General features: G+C 41.6%; 2 protein-coding genes across 8 annotated transcripts in view; one reads left to right on the top strand and one right to left on the bottom strand.

The window, feature by feature from the left end:
* LOC309531227 (uncharacterized protein) overlaps window positions 1-22,358 on the bottom strand; it is a 216,470-nt gene that overhangs the window by 82,573 nt on the left and 111,539 nt on the right. For 4 of the 5 annotated variants that reach the window (XM_082220610.1, XM_082220613.1, XM_082220614.1 and 1 more), the window contains exon 5: window positions 14,609-14,674. In XM_082220610.1, the coding sequence (XP_082076736.1) occupies window positions 14,618-14,674 (57 nt within the window). In that variant the 3' untranslated portion in view covers window positions 14,609-14,617. Of the gene's footprint in view, window positions 1-12,500; window positions 13,366-14,608; window positions 14,675-22,358 lie in introns of those variants that run through there. The other variant, XM_082220611.1, reaches the window with a different exon arrangement.
* Window positions 1-22,358, top strand: part of PHEX (phosphate regulating endopeptidase X-linked) — a 101,301-nt gene that overhangs the window by 50,703 nt on the left and 28,240 nt on the right. For all 3 annotated transcript variants that reach the window (XM_082220574.1, XM_082220573.1, XM_082220575.1), the window contains 3 exons: window positions 2,317-2,418; window positions 17,146-17,223; window positions 21,722-21,825. In XM_082220574.1, coding sequence (XP_082076700.1) covers window positions 2,317-2,418; window positions 17,146-17,223; window positions 21,722-21,825 — 284 coding nt within the window. The remainder of the gene's footprint in view (window positions 1-2,316; window positions 2,419-17,145; window positions 17,224-21,721; window positions 21,826-22,358) is intronic.

Here is a 22,358-nt window from a genome sequence, read left to right as displayed (position 1 = left end):
GTCACTGATGAGCTCATGCCCTGGATGTTTTCTTGTATCCCTCCTTTTATCAAAGAGATATTATTTGTGTCTAAATATAGCACTGTTTTTGACCTACAGTCTAGGCAGCATTTCATACGGCTACGCCTGAACAATTTTGATAACAACTCTGATGGTATGAATAGATTTCTCCTCCCACCCCTACTGCTACAGCTGGTGCATAAAAACCAGAATATACACCAGGGTCCAATTGTAGAGCTAGAATATGAACTGCCAACCTCCAAGTACAGGGAGTTCACCTCATTAGTGCACTAAGTTAATTGAAACAGTGCTCTGCCATCAATATCTCCAAGTTACCTTATTCCCTGGGATGCAGTTTACTCCCGACTGTTGAATGCTTGGTCATATTTAATGCCAGGGCTGTACTGGCTTCCATATTGTATAAAAATGATGTGATATTTAAAGGCTAGTAATGAATCATGAAAATGAGATGCTACAACCCCCTTCGGTTGTTTAGATAAGGACATTATTTCCCCCCACTTAGGTCAATCTCCAAACTTTCAATCAGGGAGGTGATTCACCTGACATTACTGGCACTTCCACACAGCATTTTGTTATGGAATTGGTGCCATTCATGCCTGGAAGCTTTGCCCAGCTTCCACATGACACTGTTCTCATCAAAATGCCATCCCACGATATTTTCCCATTGAATCTGGATTTATCCTTTTTGTGGAAAGTCCAATGAGTAAACAAATGTGGAAATGGTAAATCCAGAATGGATGAGGAAAACAAGGGGATGTCATTTGCTATGCTGCCTTGGAACATGGAGGCTCCACTTCAGCCATCCTGGCTAATTTGACCTATGGACAGATTTCTCATCTTTCCTGAATTGCTTCTGAATATCAGTTTCTGGAAACCACAGGAGGGGAGAATGCTCCTCTGCTCGAATCTTGGTTGCTGGTTTCCCTCGGCTGCTGTGAGAACACAGTGCGGGCCTAGATGGCCTCATCCAGCATACTCATCTGACATTCTTATGCTGCTGCATGTATGCTGCAGAAAACGTAACCAAGTGCACAGAAAAACGTTCCATGGAAGCATCTTATTACTACTATGTATTCATATTATATTTATATTATATTATATTATATTATATTTAGGTTACAGTCAACCACTGATGTTCTTGTACAATTTCCTTCGGCATATGTGTGTGTGTGTGTGTGTGTGTGTGTGTGTGTATATATATATATATATATATATATATATATATATATATATATATATTTGCTTTCGTAGATTTTCACGGGTACAGGAATGCAGGTTTTGGTGTCTTCGGGTGTCTTCCCGTGTAAGAGTCGGGGTGTCTGTGCGACGTTTCACACAACGTCGCACAGACACCCCGACGTTTCACACAACGTCGCACAGACACCCCGACTCTTACACGGGAAGACACCCGAAGACACCAAAACCTGCATATATATATATATATATATATATAGTCACATATCAGCTCTGCTCTATCCAGTAAAATATTTTTTTATAATATTTTCATAACCATGTTCTTCCAGTTCTTAAATACATGAAGAGTAGTCTTGGAGTTAAAGGGTAGAAAATACCGTATTTTTCGCTCTATAGGACGCACCCGACCATAGAACACACCTTGTGGGGGAGAACAAGAAAAACAAATTCTCCCCATCTCTGCTCAGCGCCCCTTCAGCGAAGTGGCAGGAGCCCCTTCCATTTCTCCTTCCGCTTCGCTGAAGGGGCGCTGCGCAGCTCTCCCTCTCTGCTGAAGCCGTGAGAGTCTTGCTCTCCCGGCTTCAGCAAAAGGAACCCGAAGCAGCAGGAGGAGAAATGGAAGGGGCTCCGGAGGCTTCAGACGGCTATCCTTGAAGCCTGGAGAACGACTGAACGAAGCTTCGGAGGCTTCGCGTTGCTATCACTGAAGCCAAGGAGCCTGCATTCGCTCCATAGGACACACACACATTTCCCCTTAATTTTTGGAGGGGAAAAAGTGCGTCCTATAGAGCGAATAATACGGTAAATGGAAGGGAAACTTTGCTATGGATTCTAATGTTTATACTTTCATAGGCACCAATCCCACACTAATTTAGTACAATTAGTGACATCTAGCTGGGGACCAGATGAGCACTGTAGATGAGCATTTTGATTTGCAGATGTGAACACACATCCAGATGTGTACATCTGTTTTGGCTACACACACACACACACACACACACACACGGCTGCTTCTGCATGCAGAGCCCCTTCACTGAATTGGACAGAAAGTCTTCAGAGCATTTCACATTTCTTAAGTAATTATGGTAATATTTGTTGCAGATGGCAGAATTGACTGAAGGGATTCGTTGGGCCTTTATGGACATGCTGGAGAATGAAAACACCTGGATGGATTTGGGAACAAAGAGAAAAGCGATTGAAAAGGTAAAGGCATTTAAATACATTCAATTTTTGGATGAATGGGATTATCCATCAGCAATCTGTCTGAAAAGATGTCGTACGTGTGTATATTTGCTGTTAAAATCTGTGTACCCCGTTAACTTTATTGAGTATCTTGTTTAATCTTTGTTGTTACTTGCTTCAGTGGTTTTTAGACTCTCAGAAAATCAGCTAGTTCTCCTACTACATTATTCAAGTCCTGGAACTGAGATTGAAATCACTGGATTACCCCTTTATTATGCTTCTGTGATCTTGAAGGTTTACAAGTTGTTAATACATGGGGACATGGGGAAGATGTATCTAAAATGTGCTAAACATGTTTTGATGGACTTTTTTTAAGGGGTTGCACTTCTGATATTTCATTGGGGTTCACATTTTCAGTACTGATGCAGGTTATTCAGTAAACATTCTGGAATATAGCTATAATGACTGCATTCAGTTAAAGGAGAATACATAGCATCTTCTAGGTTCTGATATTTAGAAGTTGCCCTTATATTTAGGAGATTCGTCTCCACAAGGGGAGATGCCACCCCAAAACAGTATTCGTTATGAGGCCCACAGTCTATTTTCAGTCAGAAATCATATTGTGATGGAACGTAAACATTTGCGGCACAATCCTGTGTACATGTCCACTCAGAAATAAGTCTCAGTGGATTCACTTCCCAGTGAATTCAATGGGACTTAATAACCAAATAAACATGATAGGATTGCATGAAAATATAAAAACAGTACACCCAATGGCTTTCTCTCTTGTGGTGTTTCAGTCTTTCTTAAAGACATTGTTATGCTGTCAAACTTTTCACTGGTCAACTTCTGGTTTGTGGGGATGGGGCGTGCTGAAGGGGATTGTGACCTTTTTTCCAGTGCACGGCTGGTTCATTTTGTTATATATGAAGAGAAAAATAAGATATGTTTCTTCTTCTTTTCATTACTTCTGTACAAAGGTAAACAAGAGGATTTGTGGGTCTTACTCATTCACATATTACTGTAGAGGTTGGAAAGCAGAAAAGGCAAGTGATGCTGTAATTCAAGGGCAGGGAAACTTTCAAACTTAAGGGCAGCATTTCCTTCTGTCCAGGGAAGCAAGAACCATTATCTGATCTCAAGGACACATTCCAGCCAGGGGGCAAAAAGGAAATTGTGAGGAAGGCTTGTGGCATGACTTGAGGGTGTGGTCTGGAGAGAGTCCCAAGGGCCAGATGGAGAGAGCTAGAGGGCTGCATTTGGACCTGCCATTTCCCACCCCTGCTGTAATCCTATATCTGCTTACCTGGGAAGAAAGCCCCATGAATTCCAAGGGAATTGCTTGTGGAAAGATGTATAGACTTGTGCTGCAAATCGTGTTTCTCCTTTTGCTTCTTGTAGGAACAAATGGAGAGCTGGCTTGTCAGGGGTGAAAGGGATTGGCTTTTATATGAGGAAGTGGCATTCAAAATATGTGATTTTCCAGCTGCAACCCAGAAGTAACTCTTACAATGTGCTATCTCTCTCACATGCTTAAATTAGTTCTGAGTCACAATATTTTCAAAGCTTTGTGTGATAGTAGAAAACCAAAGGAACGTGGCTTGTTCACAGGTGCTCAAGCATTCTTGGGACCATTCTGTTGTAATCCTCCATTTTAAACTCTCAAGGGAGAAGCTCATCCAAATGCCAAGTGGCACATAGAATGACACTTTTGAAAAATACATGAGTACACAGAGGCAGAGGGGAAGAAATGGCCTCTTTGCCTTCTTTGTCGAAGTGATTGGGTAGCATCTTATTGGCAAATGCCCTCTGTAAAGGGGTCTTGTGTGCAAGCTGCAGCTGAGTCATTTTCCATGCTGTGCTCAGATGAAAAGAGTCGGAATCCCCCCATTCAAAAACTAAAGTCCAAAACCTTTAGATTTAAATAGTGCATTGCTTTCAAGAATCAATTCATAAATGAGAGAATTGAAACATCCTACACATTCTGAAAAAAACCCAGTAACAGGGTATGTTTTACAACAGCAGTTGGTCATATTCATATTTTATACGGCTGCAAAATAAAAGTCTGAAAACCATGTCAGGGACACCAGCTGGATGTGAATTTCAACCTTGCTTAAAGAAAATGTCAGGCTTGGACCTCAGAAACATGGGAAATTCATCAAGTGCAAGATTTGGGTTGGACTGAAGACAAAGGATGCAGCTCTCAGCTGTCTTACATAATCTCTTGTCTTCTCCTTCTTGACATATTTGAATTGTTGCGTATCCACAAATCAAGGTGCACACAAAGCTATAAAAAGCAGCAATGCCTGATAATAACTTTTTGGGTGGAATGTTTAGTGCAAGGATGGTGACCCAATGAGATACCTGTCAGGTGAAAATTTCAGCAGTGAGGGATGTCTGTGTCAGAAATGTTCTTTAAGAGCTGAACTCAATGCTACATTTGCCTTTGGAATGCCACTGAACATGAGCTCCCTATGGTGAGTTCTCCTGCTCATCAGGGTAACAATTAAAAGTGCTTGCCACATGACTTGGCTCCCTCAAGTAGCAAGTAACTCTCTCTGCATATTTGTTGCTGTAATGTGGATTGGGTTGGTAGATCTTTATGGAGCTGTCACATACTGGGAAATGTTACTGTGAGGAAAGTAGGGAATGCTGTAGTTTTTAAGGAAGAAGGTGATCTTATTATGAGAGTCATTTAAAACTTTATAGAAGGCCTCATTATACCTGGTTGCCAGATGGCCTGTTAGAGGCAATAACATTAAATGAAACTCAATTTCCTTACTGATGCCTTATTGCTGCGCATGTCATCTGCCGCCCCGAGTCAAGCTTGTAAACTTCCTCAGCAGGGGTAGCTACAGTTTTAAGAGGGACCCTCAGCAGGATTGTCACTTGTGGGGCTCTTCTTGCATTGCGGATCTCCAGCTGTCACCCTGGCCATTGGGCTTTATTGGCATTTTTTGAGCTTCCCTCTGGGCCATTGGTGAGGGACGCGAGTGGCGCTGTGGGTTAAACCTGACTTGCCGATCAGAAGGTCGGCGGTTCAAATCCCCACGACGGGGTGAACTCCCGTTGCTCGGTCCCTGCTCCTGCCAACCTAGCAGTTCGAAAGCACCTCAAAGTGCAAGGAGATAAATAGGTACCGCTCTGGCGGGAAGATAAACAGCGTTTCCGTGCGCTGCTCTGGTTCACCAGAAGCAGCTTAGTCATACTGGCCACATGACCTGGAAGCTGGAAGCTCCCTTGGCCAATAAAGCGAGATGAGCACCGCAACCCAAGAGTCGGTCATGTCTGGACCTAATGGTCAGGGGTCCCTTTACCTTTACTTGAGCCATTGGTGAGGACCAGCCAAGCCAACTCCTAGCACACCTCTGAATGTTTTGTATGTTTTCATTGGGTATGTTTGAATAATTTGGGAGAGAAAGGAGCTACATTCATAGGAGCAGAAGAAGCTGTCATATACTGTGCCAGACCATTGGTCCATCTAGCTCAGGGGTAGGCAACCTAAGACCTTCTCGCCTTCTCAGTCTGGCCCGTGGACAGTCCGAGAATCAGCGTGTTTTTACATGAGTAGAATGTGTCTGGGTTCTTTGTGGGGCATAGGAATTTGTTAATTTTTTTCTCCAAAATATACTCTGACCCACCACATGGTCTGGACCAGCCCACGGCTGAAAAAGGTTGCTGAGGCCTGATCTAGCTCAGTATTGTTTACACTGAATGGTAAAGAAAAGCAGTGGTACACCTGCATCAGCCTTCATCTTCCCCAGCTGCAACAAAACAGGTCTCTCCCGTATCAGTCTCCACAGCCACAGCAGGTGCTGCAACCTTCCCAAAGGCGCACCCCTCTATTGTCTCCCAAGACGGACAGATACCAACAACAGTAAAATGGTAGTGGCTCTCTGGGGTTGTGGGCACAGATTGCATGGAATTCTAAATTGCCTGGGGAGGGGCCATGTGTACAACAGGCTCCTCACTTTTAATTTACTCTCCCAAAGGGTGGGTCTTTATGGGCAGGACCAGCATGCATGTGGTGGCAAGGGTGGATCCAGTGACTGAGTTTCCCCCTCAGATGATAGCAATTGCACAAAAGGAGAGTGTCTGTAAAGGGCTTTGATCTTTGGGAATTCCATTATGAATGGACTTAATCTGCACTCCCAGGACTAATGTGAATGTTGGAACTTACTTATGTGTTGGTTTTTTCACACCCCAAATGTTCCTGTTCTGGGTACAAAAAGCATATCAACACACACTTTTTTTTAGAATGAGTGCACTGAGGGAAAACAGAATAGCTTTTAAATGCAAATTTTATCATGGGTTTATTTTTTGAACCACAGATTAATATGCAAATGAGACAAAATAGCCTTATGAGTGAGGACTATGAAGAAATGGCATGGATCATATAAACAGCCTGATCTGACCCTCCCTATGTTAAAGCCAAGGTGGTTCCTGTGTTCCCCTCTCCTTTGTTGAAAAGAAAGACTAATGAAATCTATAGCATAGGACTTTGATTGACTTGGCACTGCTGAATGTTGCTTAAAGGAATAACAGATATTTAGTACACAGTTAGCAACACCTAGCAATATATTTCTATGCACAATTTGATCCAGTTAAACAGATTCCAAATGCTCTTGTATTCTTTTCTCTTTTTTTGAGTCGGAGTGCAGTTCATGCACAATTCTCTGGATGGAGCTCAAGGTGCTTCCATAGAGACTGTAGATAGCTCAATAACCAGTGGTCACCACTATGCTCCTCTGCAATGTGTTTTACATTAATTTAAGGCAGATTTTAAATTAACAACCCATATTACTCCTTTCCATTTAAGGCTACTTTCCCACGAGGCTTGAATCAGCCTTGGCTCAAATCAAGTCTGCAACACAAATGCAAAAGTTACATAGCCAATGATATACTTTTAATTCACTTTCCATGCTAACAGCATTATAAACATATGGCACAAAGAGCAGAGGAGACATTTCCAGGTAGTTTTATACACAACAGACTCTCCTCAAAGTATGTGATCTCATTAAAAACAGTTTTAACCTTTTAAGAATGATTCTTATTTGCCCCCTAAGAAAGTTGCACACATTTTAACACCTTTTATTCTGTGCAAGATTTTCTCCTCATTAACAAACCTAGGATATTAATTGAAATTAACCCTCTTCATTCAAGAATATATGTCCCGTGTTCCCCCACTCCTCTGCCTTGCCAATGGGAATAAAAGTGCTGGCTATCCTCAGCACCCTCTGTGAGTTTAAGGGTGGCAGTCTGAACCTGGGAATCTGTTTCTATTTGTGCCACCCCCTTGCATGAGCCTGAATCCTAATGTCACCCTTCAGCCTCCAGAGAGTGATAGAGACAGTGATGCGGGGCAGAATGCCTGAAAAGGGTTATTGAGCAAGAATAATTCCAAATATGTCCCTACAAAATTCTTATTTTCAGTCCCCTTGACACTGAGCAAGAGATTATGTACCAGTGGGTGTGTGCTTGTGTCTGCATGAAAACGAGGAGGTGTCCCTGTTATCACTGAAGAGCAGTATATTAAATGACTATTCTGGAGGGCAAAAATGTGAGGCTGACAACATGCTCCAATCTTTCCCCCCTCCTTCCCCATCATCACAACTTCTGTTCCTCTTTTGTGTGTGATGCATTTCACAACTGACGCGAAAGACTTTAAAGGGATATTTTCCTATAGAAGCCAATTATGTGCATTTTATTCTTCCACTTTCTGTCGGGTCTTGGCATGAACTGTGCAATGGTAGCTCAAAAATGTTGTTGTTGTTTTTAAATGCCATTGTACCAAAAGATATAGACTCCCATTTTATCGTGTTTCTTGATTTACCACTTAAATGGCATTACTTTGCTGCCTCCTTGTCCTTTGGGTGTTTATGCCATTGTGTGCCTGACATGCTCTGTAGCTCATTACGCCAGCTGGCCGTGGATGTACTTAATAATTCTCATCCTGGCCCAGCTCTGAGTCACCCTGTAGCCTCATAGAAAAGATGCTGAATGTGGAAAACACAATTTTCAGAAAGGGCTTTCCTTTCCCTCACATGAGACACATAGATAACAGGCTGCTCTGTCTGTGAAACTATCCTGAATATTGTGCTCCATAATAAGTGTTCCGTAGAGAAAAGAGGTAGAGATAACCCGGGATTGAGACTATGTTAATGTAGTGCTAACACGGGTCCTCCTAAAAATGCTAATTTACTGCTTTTTCTTCCAAAAGGAAAGCAAAAGCCAAAGAAACACCCACCCATTATTTGGTGGCAGATAATCTTTGCAAGCACCCAATGATTGTGCATTTCTGCTGCCTAGGCACGATAAATGAATTTTATCACTTGATTCCTCCCTAGTCATAAATGTTTCTGAAAATGTTGGTGGAATGTGAGCAATGCAGGAGGGAGAGACTCGCATGACCTACCCACTAGCTGTGTGCATGCCATACCATTAAAGCAACCCCAAAGATTCCTGTGAGCTATAGTTTCAATTCCCAACACCCTTAGCAAACTATAGTTCCTAACCAGGCACAGAAGACAACTGTGCTGTCTTGGAATGGGGACTCAGAGAGTTCCATGAATTTCCCCAGTGCTCATGCTCTGACTGGACTGAAAGGGGGAAATCAGATGTAACAGGGCAGAAGGACCGCTTATCTCGGTGGAAGAGATGGAGACAGGCTGAATTATCACAAAACTGGATTCAAACTAACTGAATCTTAATATCTCCCTTCACTGCCATCTCATCTTCATATGGGCATCCCTGCTTTTTAACTAAAACAAAAATCTGGGCTGCTGCTATTTTTTAATTCTATGTCCACGTACAACAGCCATATCGTGCATGCCAGAGTGCATCTAAAATTGTGGCAGTAATTGGAGAGAACTTTGAAGGGGCATATATCCAAAGGTGGATATGAGATGTTGAAGAAGCAGTAGCAGCAGCTGCCTTGAACCCCAACTGTGGGAGAAAGGTGGGATATAAATACATTAAATAAATCAGTGATAGTCTAGTAACATCTGGAGGATCACAGGCCCTCCATGTCTGCCCTATGAGTATCCTGGAAGGCTTGCCTGAACAGAGGAATTCATCTGAATGGGATGGAGCAGATATATAGGGAGCTATGGGTTGAAGAAGTTGCAGACATGTGAATCATATGAGTGGTCTGATAGCTTGGTGGGTGCTTCTACTTTTTGGAGGTCCATCTGTCTGTGAAAAGACGCAACCATAATTTGTATTATTAATTTCTATACTGATGAATGCTAAAATAGGCTTCCAAACAGTTATATGACATTTCCTGAACAAAATATGGATCTAGGATAACCAGGTGAAACACATTCCTCTTCCCTGGCATGGTCTGAAACTAATCGCCAAAACACATTTCGTTATCTCTTATCTTTTGGTGTTAGATGATTTGTTGCCGTCACCTTCTGCCTTGTTACCTGGCTGCTGCCAATGCTCAGTCAGTTGTACAGGAATGTCAGTTCCGTTAATAACCTGAGCACTGCTCAGACAGATTGCGGGAGAACCGGTGAAGGGAAAGGAAATTGTATTTAACCCTGGGCCCAAAGCTGTCATTTTATTTCCAGAGCCCAGCATAACTCCATAAGGCTAACACAATTGCGTGAGATCAGAACACTTTTGGCCACTCTCATATTTGAAATGGAAAAGGAAGAGAGGTGGACACGGACAGTGCATGTATGTGCACATGGAAGGAGCTCTTATAGTCAACTGGAATGCAACAATGCACAACAATAGTTAAGCAGCCATTCTCATAATTCTGCATGAAGACCTGCATGTGACCTACTGGGGCTGCTGTCAGGACTTGGCAGCTGCTGAGGTCTAAGCCCTAGGTAGGGTTCACTGGCAATGATGTCTGGTCTTCCTGTCTCCCCCGCCATGGGCTACTCCAGCACCACACGGGCTTACAGTACCTGTTAAAGATCTGTCCAACTTTGGATACATTCTGTAAGTTTTGGGAAACCTCTTAACCTCACGTGGGTCAGTGTTACACCTGTGTACAAAAATCTTGCCAATCTACATAGCAACATTTGATGGGTTAATTGTGTATTTCTTTAAATCACAATGAACAGTGAGGAGGGAATCCACATAACTGAGATAAAAGCAACAGCTCATTAAACAGAAAATTTAATGGCTGCATTTTGTAATGTGAACTCCCTTCGGCTTTTGGGGGATGAAGCTCTTGCACTAAAATATCATTCTGGATCAAGAGGAAAATTATTATTTTTTATCCTCCACCTTTGACTTAAGAGTTTACAAGACTTCAAACCCAGTCACTTTGCATTGTACTACTTCAGGTAATGAAATACGTTACTGTTTTATTTTAGTATAAAATCTGTGTCCAATAATTCTATTATTCATTCATTTGTCCCCCGCCCCGGTTTTCTGCTAGCCAGAGTAAAAGATAGACAAAACACCCCAATACATAAAATGTCCGCACAATTTTTTTAAAAATAAGAACCAACAATACCAGTGTGATTCTTTCTCTTATATGCTCAGCATATAAAACAAACATCCCAACTGAGTATAATACAGATGATGACTCTGTACTTAACACCAGAACAGATTTTTCTATTCTTTTGCCAGCTACGTATTAATATGTTTAACAGCTCTGGCTATTTCTCTCTTAAGACCTTCTGTAGCAGACATTTCCAGATGCAGTATCTTAAAACTTCCACTCACATGGGTGCTATTTAGTTTGAACTCTGCATTCTGTGCAAGATATATTGAACAAGGTTTCTAATCGCCTACCACATTCCTCCCAGTGTTTGGAACAAATAGAGTACCAGCCATATGCATGCAACAGTTTTAGCAGATGGTATTCAGATAGCCTACTTTCCATGAAAAATGAAAACACAGACAGACATGTACATAAAGAGTCAATTCATTGTTGCAATTAAAGGGCCCATTACAGAGCGATGAAACAGTCTTGCTTTCAAACTAGATTTTATGCTAATTTCCCCAGTAAATTTATTTATTTATTTTAGAATTTAAAAATTGCCCATAAAAAGAGACAATTATGTATGCATACATCACATTATATCATTTGTGATTATTGTAAAAAAGTGTTGTTGCAATAGGTTCAGGTTGTCAATGCATAGTGATCTATATGCGCCCTCTTAAATGGTCATAATAAAATGCAATGTTGTACAGCGAGAGTTGAGATTAATGCCTTTTAAAAAATTCTGCTTTGAACATAACTCTAATTTATTGCTAGTGCAGGGATCTTTTTTAGTACAGGAATAGTTTCAACAAGCCTGGATGTGAAAGCCTACAATGCCCAGTTGCTGATCCCGGATACCAAATTTAGATATTACATGTGGGATCTGCAATTAGGATTTGCCCATTGAGATTTTTGTTGCAGTAATTAGTAGGCATGTGGGGCGCTTTTTTTTTGGAAACTGGGGAAGTGGCTATCTATAGGAGAGGGTCTCTAACCCTTTCCCTGTATACATCACAAACAATGCTCATCCTGAACTAACCAATAATTTCTGGGATTGTGTCTTTTATAATTCTGAAATTCTGACATATTTAAATGAAGGTATGAAATGATTAAAATAATAGCCAAAAAGAACAATTTCCTCTTAGAGGGCTTCCCATATTCTTTTTCTTGATGGATGATAGAAGTTAAATATTAGCAGCACAGTGCAGAAAAGGCTATGCAAAGAAATGAGAAATCCAGGAGAAATTAATACCCTGTTGAAAGTCTTGTGCCTTATCTCTTGTGTCAATAATGAGTTAAGATGCTATCTTATACTACCATGAGCCAGATTAGTCTGGGTGCTGTTGTCAAAACTGTTCTCCTCTCCTGTGTGATGTAAATGGTGATATGGTGGTCTTTGGCTGTTGTTGTTGTTTTGTCGTTTAGTCATGTCCGACTCTTTGTGACCCCATGGACCAGAGCACGCCAGGCACTCCTGCCTTCCACTGCCTCCTGCAGTTTGGTCAAAATCATGTTAGCAGCTTCGAGAACACTGTCCAACCATCTCGTCCTCTGTCGTCCTCTTCTCCTTGTGCCCTCCATCTTTCCCAACATCAGGGGCTTTCCCAGGAGTCTTCTCATGAGGTGGCCAAAGTATTGGAGCCTCAGCTTCAGGATCTGTCCTTCCAGTGAGCACTCAGGGCTGATTTCCTTCAGAATGGATAGGTTTGATTTTCTTGCAGTCCATGGGACTCTCAAGAGTCTCCTCTAGCACCATAATTCAAAAGCATCAATTCTTCAGCGATCAGCCTTCTTTGGCTAGATTACCCAAATGAATGAGAAAGGTTTTAAAGGATTCTGCTTAGATTCATAAGCCATTATTTCCCAATATGTATTGAGGTAGCCTGTTTAATAGCTGTTTTCCATATCACATCTTCAGTTAAGACAAAGATATTAAAATCCTTCCTATGACCAAAGTCACAACGCGGAAGGGATATATGTATACCTATATGAATTACACACTGGGGTACCAAGCCAGAGATGGATCAATTCTTGGTAGGCCCATATCTCCCTTGAAGGCAGACATATTCAATGACATATCCAGTGCTGCCTTTGAGATTTTCCTCTGGCATCCACTCAGTGTCCCTTTGGTTATGAGGTGGTTACCCTCTTCTTCCTTACCCCTCCCTGGAAGGTGATGGATTCTCCTTCATTGGGGGTTTTTAAGCAGAGCTTGGCTGCCCACCTTTTCTCATGGGTGCTTTAGATGAGATTCCTTGCATTGTAGAGCTTTGGACCAGATGACCCTCAGGGTCACTTCCAACTCTACAGTTCTGTGATTCTATGATAAGTACATAGAGCTGAAGAATGAAATTGGAAGAGTGATGCTCTTTCCCACTGCCACTTTGTACTCTTCATTGCCACTTCTCACAATGTACTTTACAAGGCTCAGATTTCAAGGCTTTTACCCAGATTCTCTGGGAAAGTGAACACAAAACTTTCCTCTTTCTGGTTGTCAGGGGTGAGGGGGTGGGGTGGATCTGATATGAGAGAGAGAAAGGAACAGAGGTGGTGGTGCCTGTGACGCTTGCTCAAAAACCCAAAGGAACCCATTGGTCTAAAAAGGTTGGCGCCCCCTAATTTATATTGTACATAAATTCCTCCCTTTTCATTTTGATTTTAATCACTACCCTAAGTGCTGTGACTAAAGATTATAATACCTCTCCCAAGGCTGTGGATGTCCTGTCATTCTGACCGGGCAGTCTGCTTAATTTTGTTCACACATTATCTTTCAGAGTTGGTTTCTTTTTCTTTTTGGCATTTAAACGCTGTTCAGTTGACTAGGCCTTTTGGATGGCTCACAAATTAAATCAATGCAAATACAATTACCTAAAACATAGGAAGCTGTCTTATACTGAGTCCAGTCAATGGCCCATCTAGCTCAGTCCTGTCTGCTCCAGGCATAGGGAACATTTTTGGCCAGATGTTTATCTCCCCCACCCATGTGGGCTAAGTTTGAGAGGTGACTGAGACTAGCCACTTGTCAGTCATGTGACCTAATGTCAGGTGACTGATAAGTAGGCAGGTCTGCCCACCTGTCAATGTTGGCCCACTGAGGTAGGGGACCATTGGAGTGATGCCAGCTGATTGACAGGTAGGCATGGTGTTGGAGAAATGGCTTCATGGGCCAAATTGGATCCCCTGGCAGGGCAAGAGTAGACCTTGAATGACCTCAAGAGTAGGCTCCCCACTCCTGGAATACATCGTCTGGCAGCAGCTTTCCTGGTTTCATGCAAGAATAATTTACCAGCCTGTCAAGGAGAAGTCAGGAATTGGATCTGTATACATGATGTTCAGTTTAGTAAATAAATAATATTTTCTATTGGAGACAATTAACTGATTTTTAAAAATTAAAGTATCAAAATTCAAAGAAATTTGTGTAGTGTTTTTCCACGTTGAAATACCAAGTGCTTTGGGGTTTGATCAACATTTTGCAGTGAGTGGTGCACTCATAAATCATCCACTATGCTGGACCAGCTAATCTCCATAGATTCTTAAAAAACAAAACAAAACAAAACAACCTACTGAATAATTAATCCAGTTGCAAAATGGATAGTTTTTGGAAAGGCATCAGTTCATAAGCTATTCTAAACCATTTTGTTCCTCGCGCTGGTTTAATAAAAAATGTTAGCTGGCATATTTGTGTGGATGCAACACAAAGACTGCTTAATTAAGTGATTAAAATGATTACTTCTGAATACATGCAAGACATTTGTGACTTACCTAGCTCATTTAAGCAGCCAACTCAGTGGAAATGTAAATAAGATGTTTCCCTCTTGCCTTCTTGAGCTGAAAATAAGAAGAAAAAACACTCAGAACCCTCAAATATGTCAGCTGAAAAGTCATTGCACAGCTTCAGCCATTGCCGGAACAGTAGGGTGATCAAAATGGATACAGTTGCATTTCTGCTTTCCTCCCCACCTGGCTTGAGAGCAGTACATGTGAAAAGGATCTAGGAGTCTTGGTTGACCACAAACTTGACATGAGCCAACAGTGTGACACGGCAGCTAAAAAAGCCAATGCAATTCTGGGCTGCATCAATAGGAATATAGCATCTAGATCAAGGGAAGTAATAGTGCCACTGTATTCTGCTCTGGTCAGACCACACCTGGAGTACTGTGTCCAGTTTTGGGCACCACAGTTCAAGAAGGACACTGACAAACTGGAACGTGTCCAGAGGAGGGCAACCAAAATGGTCAAAGGCCTGGAAATGATGCTTTATGAGGAACGGCTAAGGGAGCTGGGCATGTTTAGCCTGGAGAAGAGGAGGTTAAGGGGTGATATGATAGCCATGTTCAAATATATAAAAGGATGTCATATAGAGGAGGGAGAAAGGTTGTTTTCTGCTGCTCCAGAGAAGCGGACACAGAGCGATGGATCCAAACTACAAGAAAGAAGATTCCACCTAAACAATAGGAAGAACTTCCTGACAGTAAGAGCTGTTCGACAGTGGAATTTGCTGCCAAGGAGTGTGGTGGAGTCTCCTACTTTGGAGGTCTTTAAGCAGAGGCTTGACAACCATATGTCAGGAGTGCTCTGATGGTGTTTCCTGCTTGGCAGGGGGTTGGACTAGATGGCCCTTGTGGTCTAGTCCAACTCTATGATTCTATGATTTACAAATGTTCCTAAAGGCCCTCCTGCTCCTCATGGAAAACCAAGTGCAAATATTCTCTTTCATTATCATTTGCTTCATTTCCTATTTTCTTTTTCACAGCATTTGTCTTCCATTGTTTTCTCCTGGCACCAGGGATATTTGCATGACAATGGGATCTTTCTTGCTTAAGAGTTCATCTGTTCCTGCTGCTAATTCCCCACCTGTATTCTTCTGTTTGTGACATCTTAATTATCTTCCTTGCAATTAATTGTGATGTTACAGGTAGAAGATTTTAATTTCAGGTGTGAAATAAAAACCCAAGGGCTGAGGAACTGTCAAGAACGAGATGGTAAAGTTTCTGGAATGTTCCTCCTTCCACCGCCCCGTTATAAGGGGAGGTGGAAAACTATGGCACTTAGCCACACATTATTCAATAAAAATGGAAACACTCAGAAAAGCCGTGGAAGATTTTCCTCCCTCTGAGCTTCCTTCCCACAGATCCACATATCGATGGCTAATCACGGAAGTTTGTAGTGGTCTATGAGATTCCACAGGATCTCCTGTTCAGTCTGGCTTATGTTTACCCCTACCCCCGGCCACCCTTCTTGCCCCGCCAGGGGATCCAATTTGGTCCATGAAGCCATTTCCGCACCCCCCCTGCCTCCTTCAGCACCATACACAGCTCATTATTCAGATAATACACTTTGTGTGGTGGGGTTTGGAGTCCTGGCACAACGTGGTTGACATCTTTCCCAATAGTGTGCACACATAATAGCTATGCAACAGGGTCACCATTGCCCTAGGTGAGGCAGTTGCCTTAGGTTGCAGTCTGAGACCAGCTGGGAGGGGTGGCAGTTCTGGGCCCCCAAGGAGCATGCCACTCACCTCCTCCTTTGTTTGGCACCCGTGGCCACTGCCTGGGAAGAACAGGGCTGCCACTGCCACTCCTCTCTGCTTTCTTTGTTGCTTCCCACCACTTTCAGTGCACCAGAGCTTTCTCTGAACAACTCAGAACGGGGCGGCAGCAGGTGTGCCATTTTCTGTTTTGCTTCAAGTGACAAAATATTTTGGGATGAACCTGCTAGACTGTAGACCACTCCCATGTTTGGAGCATTTGGTGATGACTTTATTTGCATGTATGTTTCCACCACATTGGGCATCAGAAAGTTCTTTCCTTTCAGGTCAGTCACCATAATGGAGGAAGTGTGGTAAGGGTGTCTGCTTTTAAAATTTATGGTTCATCCATTTGAACTCACTGGGTATTTGCTACAAAAGCTCTCCTATTACTAGTAGGATGAGTGGAGTATCTGTGGTACTCTGACTCCCATCGTGCCTATGGCCAGGGATGATAGGAGTTGTCACCCCAAATATCCGGAGAGCCACAAATTCCCCACCTTTGACTTTTTAGGAACCTCCATCGTGGTGCATTCTGCTGATATCTCTTGTGGCACATGGTTTTGACAAGCATAATGGGATGTTGCTATGTGTAAATGGGATGATAATGTATCTTCTGAACAGTGGATTGCCATAAATTATGCTAAAGTTTATTGATGGAACCAGTGGCTGTGTATTCTGAAACTAATGGCAGCCGTGTGGCCAAATAAGGCCACATCCAGGTAATAATGGAGTATCCTTCTCATCATGATGTTTGTATTTCTTTCCAAAGGCGAAAGCAGTTTTGGCTAAAGTGGGTTACCCTGAGTTTATAATGAATGATACATATATATCTGAAGGCATCAAAACAGTAAGTCTTGTTTTTAAATTGTTATCTATTGGTATTTGTTATGATGTTTGCCATATGTAAGTCACAAGCAGAGGAAACAAAATAATTAAAATTGGACAGTGTCCAGAGAGGCTCTCGATATCAGTTGTTCAAGGGCTTGGGTTTAAAGCCAGAAAATATAATTTAAAAAACAGCACCTTTCAATGAAAATAGTTCACTTACAACACGACACCTTAGCTAGAGGTCTGCAACCAATATTTTTGCACCCAACATTCACCTTGGACACATCCTGATATTCCCTTCCCCACATACCGTTTTGCTTGCCTCTCTATATCCCAGCTCATAGTTAAACAGTAGAACGAAGAGACAGGTGTCCCTCACATTGTACATGACTCGGTGTCACTTTCCTTCACCCCACACCTTGAAGAATGTGTGGACAACAGGCCACCAAACCTCTCATCTATGTGTGGAAGTCTCATTCACATGAATTCACACTCGAAATTCTATGAGCTGGGCTTCCTTCCAGACTATCTTCGTGGGAAAAACCTCATCTTGCAAGTTCTTAGGGAGGAAAGTTAGAAAATGGCAGGTTCTTCCACACATCATGGGGTTACTCTTTTCCACCTACAACTCTCCTCTTTCCTTTCTTCCTCATGTGTGTGCTCCTTCATAGCAAGGTTTTGCACAACAAAAGATTATATGCATAGGCTTTTTACACAGTATAGCATATCTGTTGAGGCAGTGTTGATTCCTTATAGTCATAATTCCATTACATGGGTGTAGTCAGGATTTATGTTGGTTGGGGCAGTACCTCAGTTAAGTATTTTTTATTGATTTACTTGATTTAGGGGACAATTGCCCCCTTGTCTCCCTGGCTATGCCCATCTTCCATAAGGACCGCCTCTCCACATAGGAACCAACCCAAACCCTGCAGTCATCATTTGAGGCCCTTCTTCGTGTGCCTCCTCTGTGAGAAATCTGGAGGGTAGCACACAAGAACAGGCCTTTTCTGCAGAGGTTCCCAGGTGCCCAGGAAGGCCTTCTCTGGCACCTTCATTGCATATCTTTAGGCACCAGGCGAAAACATTCTTTTTCTTGCAGGCCTTTGGCTAATTAAACAATCTATGGCCTTTTTTAAACTGTGGGATATTATTTTGTTTGTTACTATGTTATGCATTTTGTGTTTTTATATCGTAAACTGCCCTGTGATTCTCAGATGAAAGGGCGGTATAGAAATTTAATAAATAAAATAATAATAATTGTACTGCAGCAAGATAGAATTTGAATTGGGGACAAGAATCTCAACTTTCCATTTTGAAAAGCAATTTCAAGCACAAGAACAGGCATCAAGGCATTTGGGTATGACTACCTGAATTTTTTTGGGGTGTGTGTCTGTGTGAGGGCAAAGTTTTTCTGTCCTGCACAGGTTCTAGTCTCTTTCTTCCAGAAGCTGAAAAAAATGCAAGAAGCAATTTTCAGAACATTCAGCCAATCACAGGCTCTCTTGTGTATGTGTGTGCACAGAGTATAGACACCTCCGGGAATTACTTTGCATTACCTAGCTAGTGTCTTAAAATAAGCCTGCTGTATGTTTGATTTAAAAAAAACAACCCCAAACCAACAGACTGCAATGGTGTTTGATTGGGATTTGATTCAAAATTGAAATTTTGTTCTCAAAGGAGTTATTATTTCAGGATATATTGTCCAAGACATAAATGGCTTGCACATTGACACATTGAGCTCCCACAGGAGGTAAAGGGATATTAACTTTCTGAGTGCTGCATTTCTGCTCTTAAAATGTATGCCTTTAGCTATAGCACAGTTTCCCTTGCTTTGCACATTTCTTGAGTTCTGCTTAATCTCCCACATTATTTACATGAGTCTGTTGTTAAGCATCACATCTCTGGAGGATAAAGTGTTTTTAATTGAAATGGAGGACGATGAGTAAGTACTCCAAGCCTTATTTAATCCATAAAGGGAAGTCTTAACCATGTCTCTAGTTATGTTTATTTTGCAATATATGCAGTGTCTGTCTTTGAGACAAAACAGTGATCATTGTCAGCTGTGTCGTTGGAACAAATTAATGGAAGTTGCAACCCATTTTCTGAGTCATAATCCTACTGCAAAATTGCTGTATATTTCAGTAAGCTAAAAATATGTAGCCCTACAATACACCACACAGTGTCTTCACTGAGGCCATAGTTCTGCCTGTGATGGTTAAAGCAAGCTGGGAAATGATAATAAGTCACTCCTTTTATTGCTTTATGTTCACATCCTATCAAATCATTGTAGTGTGAAACTTCATAGTTACAGATATTTAAAGCCCGACAAGCCAAACAGCTACAACAAATCTTTTCTAGGCAATAACTCTAGAGTTGGGAATGATGAAAGTAGGAGATCTAGTTTATTTTCAAGTTGCTTGGTCAACCAAAAATAGAAGTAATTTGGAATAAGTGGGGGGGGGGACAATAACAAAATTATTTATTAAATAAACATATCAGTAGCATTTATATTTCACAAACTGTGATATTCAACTAGGCTTAACTCACAGTGTATTGTAGGCGTAACCCTTCTTAATATTTTCCAAATGGTTTATATGTTGCATTTCCTTCAAAACAGTAGAAATACAATTTACAAATTCCTTAACTTTACCAATGTAAAAGGCAGGGTGGGAATAATTTTTCACAAACATTTTCCCAATATATTTTTAACTTGACATTTAAGAAATATGAAGTCAGTCTTACATCTCAAAGGTTAAGCAGCTTTTGTTACATACGCCAGAATAAAAGGTTTTGTGGAAGGTGATGGTTTTTTTAATGCACTCTTTGGTATTTTGAAAGTTGCACTAAGCTGCCGATACTTTTCAAACAAGCCCAGGAGCAGTAATTAGACATTAACGACTTACGATCTGTAGCAGCAGAGTCTGAGTTTGAACTGGAGGTCTGGTGTTCTATCTGATTACTAGTTATCTGAGTCACCTACACACTGTCAGCAGTCATATTTTGTTACTCCTCGATGTCGTAAATTATTTATTGGCCCTTGAAGGGTGTAATTTGAAAATTAATAAATAAAAATGGAGCTGCTTTGTGAGTATTAATACTCCAGGGGGAGATCTGCTTTATAAAATAAATAAATCTTTATTTATTTTTCTTGCAAACCTCTCGTGTTTAAATGCATGCTGTTAGCTTTGCTTACCCTTGTTAGAATGATTAACTTTTTGCTCTTGCATGCCCCAGGGTGGGGTGTGATAGTTCAGTTTGTCACTTGCACAGTTTGCCCTCATTTATACCTTAAGGTAAAGGGACCCCTGACCATTAGGTCCAGTCGTGGCCGACTCTGGGGTTGCGGCGCTCATCTCACTTTATTGGCCGAGGGAGCCGGCGTACAGCTTCCGGGTCATGTGGCCAGTATGACTAAGCCACTTCTGACGAGCCAGAGTAGCACACGGAAATGCCGTTTACCTTCCCACAGTAGTGATACCTATTTACCTACTTGCACTTTGACGTGCTTTTGAACTGCTAGGTTGGCATTTATACCTTACTTAGCACCAAAAGGTAGATGGCAAGCAGTGGCTGAAATGCACAAAATTTTTTAGGATGTAATCCTAAAGCCAGTGGAAAGTTGGCTGAGGGGATATTGAATGTGGAGAAATTGCTGTGCTACCACTGACAAGGCTCACCTCGGCTCACCGCCTCCATCTCTAGTATGTCAGCAGGAAACTGGGCAGGCGTAGATATCCTGATGGAAGGGACATGTGAAGGGTATCTGAGGATCCACTGGATTACAAGCCCCTTCATCCCCCCTCCATTCTACTCCAAAAAAGCTCTGAACAACATCAGTCTTTCCCTCCCTACAGGAGGGGGGAAAGGCAGAGAAAAATACCCTCCCCTTGCGCCAACTGCACTGAGCTGGCAGGGCTTCTGAAGTGTCAGAAAATTCAACTCGGATTCTCCCCCCTGCTTCATAGGATTGCTTTGCATAGATACAAGCAGTACCTGTAGAATAACTATTTGAAAAGTATCTCAGTTGCTGAATAGTAGGCAAAAATGTTTTGCGGACTGTGGGATTTCTTGGGAAATGCCAGCATTTTTGCAATTTCTGGCTTCTGTCTTCTAAATATTCAGCAGTTTCCCGACATTCACATGTCAACAAGTTCCATTGAGTTCAGTGGGGCTTACGTCCAGATAAGTGGATTAGGGGTTTCGGGCATAACAAGTAAATATATAATTCTGTAATGCAATTCCCATTCCTTCAATTCTATAAAGCAATTCCCATTCCTTCAACAGTTGCTGTTTATGGATTTAATAGAAATGGTGCAGCTCTATGGGAATGATATGTGAACATAAAAAAGAAATCTGTGAAGAAAAGCTCAAATGAATTCTTGCAGAACATCAGAACATTTCAATTCAGAGCATAGAGTTTATGAGAATGTTTTGCTTTGCCGACATTAAAGTTATTCTTTGTTTTCCTTGTTGAATCTATTGGTTATACTTGCATAACCCTCGCATTCTATTCCCAGATGAAGTTTTTAGAAACGGACTATTTTGGCAACGTGCTTCAGACCCGCAAGCAGGCAGCGCAGTCCGATTTCTACTGGCTGAGAAAAGAGGTTCCAAAAACTGAGTGAGTAGAAAAGAAATGCATTATCAAAAACTAGACCCAGTGCTTCATCACATAATTGACATGCGGGGAGCATAAACACTCAGGGCACCATCCAGCCAACGTTAGGCACTTTTAAGCCTCATTGATTTCAATGGTGGAGTTACGCAGGTGCTTAAAACTCACACAATGAAATCAATGAGAATTAAAAGTGCTTAGCTTTGGTTGGTTTGGAGCTTGATGTGTGTGTTTTCTTTTCTTTTCTTTCAACCCCCCCCCCAAAAAAAAAATGGAATTGTAATGAGATAAGATTTCTGCTGGCAGTTGTGGCAGTTTTGGAATGGTACAATTTTGGTACATTAGATTTTTTTAAAAATAAGAGGAAGTGTTGCTGTTACTGACTTAAGTTACCTTAGCACATAACCTAATATATACTTAGCACATAACCTGAGGTCACTTAAAATGTTTTGTTCCAAGTTAAATTGAAGCTGTACTTCAATAGAATTTGAGTTTTCTCCATATGAAAACCTGAGCTGAAAATACAGATTTGGCTTAGT

The sequence above is a fragment of the Podarcis vaucheri genome (assembly GCF_965113315.1).
Source record: "Podarcis vaucheri genome assembly, chromosome: 4".
NCBI classification, from domain to species: Eukaryota; Metazoa; Chordata; class Lepidosauria; order Squamata; family Lacertidae; genus Podarcis; species Podarcis vaucheri.
Note: the sequence above shows the minus strand (reverse complement) of the source record. Positions and strands in the feature narration are given on the sequence as shown.